Below are 9,789 nucleotides of genomic sequence, written 5' to 3'. Positions count from 1 at the left end.
TTATATAACTAATTTTTAGATCAATTATTTTACAATGGAATAAATAATTTGACAAAAATATAATTTAATAAGATTATAGATCTTTAAAAAAATATCTTTTATTTATACTTTTGATAAGAGATTCAGATTTATTTAAAATATAATAAATTCAATAAAAATATCAAAAATATTTCTTCCATTATTCTATAAAAATCATAAATTCAACACATATTACAAACTAACTTTTAAAGCATAAAAATATTTAATTTCCTATGTTTTTCAATCAAAATATTAAGCTCTCTTATCAAAATAACTTCTATTCTTATAAAATTAAAATATCAAACCTAGTTCTTATATTATAAATTTAATTACAAAATTGAAAGATTATTAGACAATTATATGATTATTTAATATTATGAGCTAATATATATATATATATACATTTATTTAATTATCCAATGAAGAGATGTATATAAGAGAACCTTAGCTTGCACAAAAAATCCATTTTTTAAGATTTATAAATTATACTCTTTTTATAAATGAAAGACTATTTCTTATTTAATCTATGTATGTTTGAAATGGTTGATGGTAACTAATATTTTTTATTATAATTGAGAGTTTGTATAATAACATTATTATATTTATTTATTTATTTATTTATATCTATGTAAAAATTTAAAATAATATTGAAGTATGTACATTATATAAAGACCTTAACACCATGTTATTCATAATAATCCGCTTGATTAATCTTGGATAGTGTATTGGTCTATATTCATTGTCCATGATCTTGTCTTGTCATTCTTGTCAACTGTTATATCATATTTAATACATTTGAATACATTTTTATACTAAACTATAACTAATAAGATGCTATAATAACCTGTACAAGCAATTTACTTGTTCTTCCTTTAAATATTGTGTTCATATAGTCAATCACCCCTGACTATGTTAGACATTCTTGTCCCTTTATTTTTGCTAGCTATTGTATCATCCTTAGCATGTTTGACGATAAAAAATTTAAACAACAATTTTTTGAAGTTTTTTTTTTTTTTTTTTTTCAAATTAAAATTTGATATTAAAAAACTCTATTATTGTAGAGATAGACATTACTATTGAATGTGCACTACTAGTTTTTTGTTTTATCCTCTTTTGATTTTAAATCCATTGTATTTATCTTATCCATTTAAATTCATCTTATTGTCTTTTGTAGTAAACAAAAAGACTTATCTAGAGTACCATTGTTATAGTTGTCATATTGTCTAATACTATCCTATCTAAAAAAGAGTGCAATAAATCCTTTACAAACATATTTCTTTGGTTCTACTACATGTTTGGGTGGCCAATCCCTTGCCCTTACTCTTTGCTTATTTTTCAGATTGAGGTGATTTGTAAAAAGTATATTTTATTATTTGTGGTATTGCATTATATACATTAATGGGGTTGTGATTGTGATTCATCACAAATGGTAGGTAAGCTAAGCCTAATACCAATTTGGTAAATATTTAAGTTTGTACAAAACTATTGTTGTAAAAAAGGCCTCTATTTAGTTTCAATTAGCTCAAAGCCTAATGGTGGTATATTATCTTGCATTTGTACAAAGAATTCATCTATTCTACATTTCTTCTACAAATTTAATAATTAAATCCATAGCTTTCTTTCTTGTATCTATTTAAATGATGTGCACAAATTATTTTATACATCTAATTTCATCTAAGAGACATGATTGTAGGTTATTGACATTTGAAGTTTTTTTGTGTTGAAGGCTATTCAAGCAACTTAATACATAACCTCTATTTTTTACTATAATATTGTACATCTTGTTTCAATAAGTCTTTTCTAGTGCATAGCCAATTGTCTTTGCAACTTGTGTCTATTTTTTACAGTATTTAATAGAACAACAAAGTTAGTTTTTGATGTGTACTATTTAGGACCAATATGAATTTGTTTATTATGGTCTTAGATTATGTACACTTGTCTTTGTGGTGGTATAGTATATTTCCATTTGCTTACAACAAATGCCTTATAACCTTAATCATTTAGTCTGCTTCTAAACTAAAAGAGCATGTTATAAGATATAAGTTTCTATAGTTAATTAGGCAAGACAATGATCAAAACTATGAACCACAAATTTTCTTAGACAACTCCTATGTTGATTGCAATCTATTGAACAACTATTAGAAATGTGTCAAGAAGTCCTTGCAATATTGTATATTTTAGGATTTTTTTTGTTTACTATGCCTATTTTCCTTGTTGATGCCAAATTTCAGAACAATTATTTGGAAATTACAAAAACAGTCCAAAAATACAATAAACTTCCTTTTTATATTCTTTGTATACACACTTGTGTTACTGGGATCTAACATCTAGATCTGTCTGAAAATTTTGAAGCAATATCAAAATCATGTTTAAGAAATCGTTTCAGCGTTGCATATTGCATTGCTTTAATCATTTCAAAATTATTAAAAGACCTAAAACTCACTGAAACTAAATGAAAAGTCCGTGATAAAAACAATAGAATTTCAAAATACACTAATTTCATATAATTTGACCAGAACAAGTTCTTAATTTTACACAAATATAAAACCATTTTCCAAAAAACTGCTTTTTGACCAGACTAATTCAAGTCCTCATTTGGACCAGGAAAAATTCCCCACAACCCCACCTAATCACACAACCTTCAGACCTACAAGAGTCTAAAAAAACAACTGGACAACATCATGTCACATGGAGCTGATTAGGATTGCCAGATCATAGAAGTGATAGGCATACTTAACACAAAGAGAGTTGACATACAAGAAATAAGAGGCTTACCCATGATGATTTGTGTTATCAGATTTAGTTTGTTTAACTCAGTTTATACTGACTATCAAATGAATTGGAAGCAAGATTGACATGACTACAGCACAACCCATCTTACATAACTGCCAGAGTTGACTAGCGAACTAACTCAAGCCATATAGTATGTTGGCAGGCACAAAAATTAACAGAGGGGATTCAGCCTGAACTGAGAGACAATATACTAAAAAAAATTCAGATAAAGGATGGACTTAGTGGGACCTATAAAGACAGAGTGAAGCACACCAACTCAGACAATGTTAAAGAGAGTAGCTGACAAACTCAATTAGGTGCATAGTCAGCATTAAATAGATGAAGCAGCACCATCATAAGAAAGCTTACAACGAGGGATGAATTTGTTGAATGAGCCATCTAAGGGCAATCTTGTAATGTGAGACTGGTAGAGCCCTATTATGGCCCCTATTTACCTCTACTCCTGCATTCTAGTTAATCCACATGAGCCGTCCAATAATCAGTCTTTCGGCACCTCTCTTCACCTTCCAGGCCACTTTCTTTGTAACGGAATTGAACGAGGGTTACATGGGTTGAGTCAGCATTCTGCATCTTCATAAAAGTTCAATTTCCACGGGCGGGAGAGGCATCACAAGTAAAAATGAAGCCACTCCCATTCCAGTCAAGGATGATCCCAAATGTTTTTGCCCTCGTCCCGCTTCACACCTGCCCACCATTCAAAAGATGGAGCTTTATCTTCCAATTCCGTCATACTCTGAATGAAGAAAATCATGAATGACTATCCTTATCTTCATCTTTCACGACTAGGTCCATGAATAAATTGTTGTACAGGCATTTCCATGTCCTGCCCTCATCTCGTGAACCAAGAATTGGCCACAAGTTGAGGAATTCGAGAACTTCAGTGAGTAAATTCTCTTTGTTCAAGATCATCTCCCTGCTCCGTTTCATCTGATTGCGCCAGCTCAAACTCGGATTCGACAGGCACAGTTTATGATAGGATACTTATACAACAGATAAGCTACGGGAATCCTCAGTTTTAAGCTGTCCATGATGCGGATCGAGTAAGTGAAGGCTTCATCTTCTTATCTTCCTCAAGTCCGATCATTCCTAAGTGCGAAGGATCCTCCAACATCATCTTCGCAACAAGATATCCAGCAATTGACCAGGTTTGAAATTTTCGAGCCTGCTTCCCAACATACCGGCCCAACTTTCCATCATAATACTCAGGCCACCCATCCTTAGCCAATCTAGTCTCCACCTGCTCAATGGCCCGTCTTGCAATTTGCGGTCTCCCCGCCTTGATACATGCGGCTGTCAGCATCCAAAGAATGACTGCACAAGACCGAAAAAATTAAAGATGATCAAGAGATAAGATAACATAGGGTAATGTAAGTTGTACTGCAAGTTTTCAAATCATGCTAACAAAAATAGTGAAATGGTCAATAACCTCATACTCCGACAGGAAGCGGCTTACGGGAATACTGAGCAGAACAATAAAAAATAACATCAGAGATCATAACCCTAAAACGGAAATCTAAAATAAGCGTCTGTACCTGGCCAAGATCCAGCGTTATGATAGCTCCATCTGGTGTTCTTCGGGTCACATCCAGTGACAATGCGCCACTCATGCCCTTCCATTGCAGGATAAGAAACCTTTAGAGGCATGTCGCCAACGAGCTCAGTCCATCGAGCTTCAAGCAAATCCATGATAGCAGACGCCTGTTCAGACGTTGCAAGAGAAGACAGAATAGCCATGAAGTTTCCGATAGCAAACCAACGGAAATCCATGCGAGCAGGACTAACGTTTCCAATAAAAAAGCCACCCTTCAAAGGCAGAAAGTCAAAAATCCAGTCTGGAATGGAATCCGGAATCACGTTAAACTTGTTCACCGCCGTATGTGAATATTCCTCTGTTTTAAACCGGTAAATATTATTGAGCTGTTGATGGTCTAACCAAAAATATTCCCTGATATGAAAGCTGAGGGCGTGAAGTCGCTTATCAATTCTTTCTAGGAACTCTTTCCCATCCCCTTCGGCCTTGATAAGACTCTTTGCAGACCGCAAGGCCATGAAAAACAAGCTCTGAATTTCTATCGGGTAGCCGTAGATACCCTGCGTACACAAAAGACAGAGTTGTCAAGAAATTCGTAACTTATTAAGCATGTTTCAAGTCCTTCAGCACGAAAAAAAAAAACAAAACAAATCCCCATGATATCTTTAACTTCACTCATATGCAGCGAAATCTACATGCTTATCACCACAAAAGTTTCAAACACACATACCATTCGACGATCCACCATGCAACAACCATCTGCGCATAGAAGGGTTGGGAAGGTATCAAATCCATCCGCGAGACACAAAGTCAGTATTAGCCTCATTCCTCTTTGACAGTCAGGCATGTCTGCTAGAGTATGATCTCCAGTTGATTTTGTATAAGCACGAAGCAATATGATCCACCAGAAGCCTGAGTCAACTGGAGCAACTCGCCCAATCGCACTCTCACCAAAATCAGCAATCATCGTGTCTGTTTTACGAACAGGGTCGTGGAGGACCTGCAGGATAAAAGGCGCTATCAACTTCATCAATATGCCAATTGATGCCAACTATTTCCCAAGGAAAGTCTTTTCCGGAAAACCGAGTTCGGCAGAAAAAGCTCGCTAGTGTTACATGGTGAACATTCAACTCCTAAAAGGCACCAAAAAATTAAATGCGCCTTTCAACAAAAATAAAAAAGAAAAAAGAAAAAGAAAAAATAAAGTGGAATTTCAAATACCTTGAAACTGGCAGGCATTACACCCTCACCCAAAGTGAAACAATCAATGCGCTTCTCGATGGATTGAAGGCGCAAAGTCTTTAACAAGAAGTTTTTGACTATCTCTGGTTCGCCATTCATCAGAAATGCCAGTGCACTAGGCACAAAGTCCCTCACGAAAACCTGAACGAGAACATATGTAAATATCTAAAAGTGAAATCAACGGCAGACCCAGAGACAACACCGTCGTCCAGTAGGGACAAGTCGCCAATGATGCATCGAGAAACCCTAGTCATCTACCCCGTAAGTAACATATCCCTCATAATGTCCTTCGTGAAACTACAGACACAATTTTCATCAAACAAATATCATCAAACTGGTGTGTCACAAGAAATTGTGATGCGGTTCCAAAGAAAACGTGACGTCTAGAATCTTACAAATCAACTGAAACAGATAAGTATGGCAATTCAGAGCATACCCAGCAACCATTCTACTGTTTCAAGAAGGAAACGAAGCAACACATTTCCTCTAAATTTAGTCTTCGCCACGCAAGTCCGAGCACTGAAAATTAGCTTACATGTGCACATACAAAGGTACGACGGCATGCGGTTATCTCATTGGAACCAACACCTATTTTGGATAGAGTCTTGCTTGACCCTGTTATCAATCAATTCGGCACATTTTTTAAGTCCCTCCCAAGCTACACATCAGGTAGAACGTATCTATACAACCAAAAAAAGATCTCATAAGCTTTCCCATTTTCCCAGCTGCTTAGAGACGGTTATGAATGATTTTATCAAATGACCACGTAGAAGACTGGATTTAGCAGATGCATCGATTCTTAGTTACTTTAACATTATTCTACAATGAAAAATAAAAATAAAAATAAAAAATCACCCTCTCAAATAGCCTGGCAAAATTGCGAAGTGACTACTTGTGACCGATCAGATCTCAGGGGTTAATAATATGACCAAGGATGAGACAACTTCGCTTCTACCTTAGCTCCAATTGATACGCCCAAGAAGCAAGCTAGCTACAGCCACTAGCAACTGTAATTTAAAACATCTTAAATTTATCTCCTAAAAAGTGATTACAATTGTCGGTTTTTACTGCACGCAAATAGCCGTTACCAGTGCAACGGATGTAACGCACTGGAAACACGAACCACAGCCAGGCGCATATAAATCGCATTATACATTGGATCGCCGACAAACCACGTCTCCATGTATTTTGCCAAATCCAACAACATGTAAAGAAGGAATGACAAGGCAACGGTGACGCCAAGCAAACCTGATTGTAATTCAGTGAGTCTTCCGTCGGATCCAAAGCTGCAATGGTCCCCACGGGTTTGGACCGGAAGAACACCATCGATCTCCTTAACGCTTCCCATGCGTCTGCAATCATTGGATGAGGCTCAAAGGCATGGTGTTCTCGAGGAGTGCCGGCTGACGAGCGAATGCTCGGAGAAAGCAGCGCCTCTAAGCACTCCGAGCTTTTGACCGTCTCCAACTGTCGAGGAGGGCGCGGCGAAGACAGGCCTGACGATATGATGTCATTGAGAGATCTCTCATCAAGAGAATGATGAGTCTCAATTTGACGCGGCCTGGATTCCATGGGCCTCTCAAATTCAGTGCTGCCGTTGTCACCAGAAGTGTAGGAGTCGTTGGTCCTTTTAAGTGACTCCGAGGAAGTCTCCAAAGAGAGATGTCTTTGAAAACTATTCATATCGAAAGGCATTGAGATCCTCCTTAGCTTTGGTTAGAGAGGATAAATCCGTGAATTCCGAAGTAATGTAGAAATGTAGTAGATCGAACGGATTTCCTTTACGTGCCTTAATAAGAAACAGAGAGTATTGTCTTTTTATTTATGGGTGAGGCTTACCAAACCAGATTAGTATGTCGTTTCTTCCTTTCTTGCCGGCTTTAATCCGCAGATCTTTTGTCTTCTTAAGCTGGCTACGTCTTAGCCGTTCCCTCTGCACTCCTGACTGGCATTCCTATGAAGTTCGAGGTCAAGACCTTCTCACAATGCATGCAAGTTTAACGCAAGTCAAGGCTGTGGAGTGTCCTTGTCTAACATGTCATTTTTTTTTTTTCTTATTCACTACGGGAAAACCAGGGAAGCGCCAATCCTTCACTAGGAGAATGCACTGTTGGGATAGAAGGCGCAAATGAAGACCCGGAGATTTCAGACAAGGAAATAATCTTAACTAGGCCAAGAAATCGGTCTATCACGGTAATAGCCAATGGCAAGCAATTAATAAGCTCGTACAATAACAAGCGAACAACAATGGGATTCCAACCCCCGATTGGCCTTGAAGGGAAGAAGGCTGGAAATTGAACCGTCTCACTGCGTCGAATAGAGCAGATCTGCGAATTCCAACTATTAGCCCCTTCAGCAACAAAACACCGGGAAAGACGAACGCGCCAAAGGTGGTGAAAATTTAAACCAAAAAACCGCACTCACAACAACCTCGGCCGCTACTGAACAATAAAACCGTGGAATCTGGATCCCTGAGAGCCGCACCCGTCGTCTCCTCCCACACTCGACCTGCCAATTACACTCCCTCTTTTCCCCTGTTCTATTCAGGCACGTAGCGATTGCTCTTGCAAGCAAAAGATTATAAACTACCCTCCGTCAGGCTTGTCGCTGTTCCTAGGGAATACCTACCTCGACAGGACAACTTGACTCGCCTCGCCTGAACTCCTCTCAACTGCACCTGCCGTTCTCCCACGACAAACCCGCGGAAGACGCAAGGGGAAAGGCAGTGGTGGCACGGCAAGAAGAATGCGTGTGTGCCCTGCTCCACCGCGCGTGCAGTGCAGTGCAGAGCAGAGCAGAGCAGAGAGAAGAATGAGGGGAGGGAGGGCGAGAGGAGGAAGGAGAGACGCCAGTAGCAATGCCAGGCCTTCATATAGTGGCCAGGCCAACAGGGCGATGCAAATTCGAGGTCCCTCCTCCTCCCTTCTGCTGCTTGTGCTGCTTATGCTTATGCTGTTGTGTCCTGCAGCGCCTCTTCCTCTCTCCTCCACGCTTCGAAGGAGACCTACCCCCCACCTTGTTAGCATCCCGGCCCGTCCATTTCCTGAGCGGGTCCCATCCACCCGTCCCGTCCAGACCCGTCCCCTCCTGTCCCCTCCCTGCCTGCCTGCCAGCTGGTGTTGATTGGCTCTACTAACCATCTTGGTGATTAGCTCTAATCATATCAAGGACCCTCTAATCATAATTAACCTGAAGCCTTCAGCCCCCTCACGACTTTGTGTGAGCGTTTCCCTTCCCCCTTTTATGTTTTGTTCTCGTATGTTCCTTCGAGGTTGGGTTTTTTTAATTTTTTATTTATTTCCCCCCCCCCTTCTTTCCTCTCCTGACGCTGGTAGTTTCTTGTCTGCCAAAATTGCTGTGGCATTGGTTGGTGGCCCTATCTCTCTCTCACTCTCTCTCACACCCAAGCACATTCCGCTGAAGATGCCACCAACAAACATTTCCCCCTTTCCCTCTATTTTTAATTTTATTTTCTTCCTGTTTTTTTTTCTAATCCAGGACCAATACCAAAATGTTTCCACAATGCACCCTCTAGCAACCAAATCAATACTTAGAACTGGAGACTGATTATTAATAGTTTTTAAAATAAAAAATAATTGCTAGTGCGCTTTCCATGGGTGCACCATAAAGTTTATTTTTTATAATATCTTCACATGGTAAAAACATCTTGTTGAAAAGAACATGCGACTTGTAAACATAGAAGACATGTGCATGAAAATGTACAATAATACGAATATCAATAATAGTGAGCAAGTAAGAAAGAGACTGCTTGTGATCCAACATTTTACAGGAAATGTGTTTATTATTGTGATATAAAATTTCCAAATTAAGATAACATTCTTCAAACATTTTATTCTTTTTCCAGGCCATAATTTTAGGCGTTTTTAATTCGAAATGAAATTCAAAATTTTCAATACAAAATTATAAAAAAAAAATTGTAAATTTAGAGGACTGCAGTCATGCAATAACTGAGAGACATGAACCAAATACAAAATTGAACTTAAACTTGAATGGTCAAATTTATGATGAACATGTTTGTAGTTTTATACTAAAAAATGTTATGTGTTATTTTATCGACACAACGTGATGAAACAAGGAGGTGACGTTGTTAACAACTGAAAAACCATTAAAATAGTTGTCTATTTCAAGATCAAGGGACCAAATTAAAACTTAATCAAATAGAAATTTTGGTTACCTATAATTAT

General features: G+C 37.8%; 2 protein-coding genes across 5 annotated transcripts; both read right to left on the bottom strand.

Moving 5' to 3' along the window:
* Positions 1-3,077: 3,077 nt before the first annotated feature.
* Positions 3,078-8,329, bottom strand: LOC112281286 (putative alkaline/neutral invertase F). 3 transcript variants are annotated; one of them, XM_090249638.1, is made up of 7 exons: positions 7,424-7,765; positions 6,833-7,259; positions 6,120-6,199; positions 5,564-5,725; positions 5,073-5,342; positions 4,344-4,902; positions 3,078-4,122 (listed from the first exon to the last, which is right to left on the bottom strand). In XM_090249638.1, the coding sequence occupies exons 2-7, from the start codon at positions 6,930-6,932 to the stop codon at positions 3,827-3,829; spliced, it is 1,467 nt and encodes a 488-aa protein (XP_090105764.1). In that variant the 5' UTR covers positions 6,933-7,259; positions 7,424-7,765; the 3' UTR covers positions 3,078-3,826. The 3 variants fall into 3 exon arrangements, with proteins under 3 accessions (XP_090105764.1, XP_024373394.1, XP_024373393.1); XM_024517626.3 differs by lacking the exon at positions 6,120-6,199 and having other exon boundaries at positions 7,424-8,328; XM_024517625.3 differs by lacking the exon at positions 6,120-6,199 and having other exon boundaries at positions 6,833-8,329.
* Positions 7,296-8,634, bottom strand: LOC141045303 (uncharacterized). 2 transcript variants are annotated; one of them, XM_073533458.2, is made up of 2 exons: positions 8,213-8,634; positions 7,296-7,911 (listed from the first exon to the last, which is right to left on the bottom strand). In XM_073533458.2, exons 1-2 carry the CDS (start codon positions 8,608-8,610, stop codon positions 7,773-7,775), a joined length of 537 nt encoding a protein of 178 aa, XP_073389559.2. In that variant the 5' UTR covers positions 8,611-8,634; the 3' UTR covers positions 7,296-7,772. The 2 variants fall into 2 exon arrangements, with proteins under 2 accessions (XP_073389559.2, XP_073389560.2); XM_073533459.2 differs by having other exon boundaries at positions 7,296-7,560.
* Positions 8,635-9,789: the final 1,155 nt, after the last annotated feature.

Source organism: Physcomitrium patens, chromosome 4 (assembly GCF_059467195.1).
Source record: "Physcomitrium patens ecotype Gransden chromosome 4, ASM5946719v1, whole genome shotgun sequence".
Classification (NCBI taxonomy): domain Eukaryota; kingdom Viridiplantae; phylum Streptophyta; class Bryopsida; order Funariales; family Funariaceae; genus Physcomitrium; species Physcomitrium patens.
Note: the sequence above shows the minus strand (reverse complement) of the source record. Positions and strands in the feature narration are given on the sequence as shown.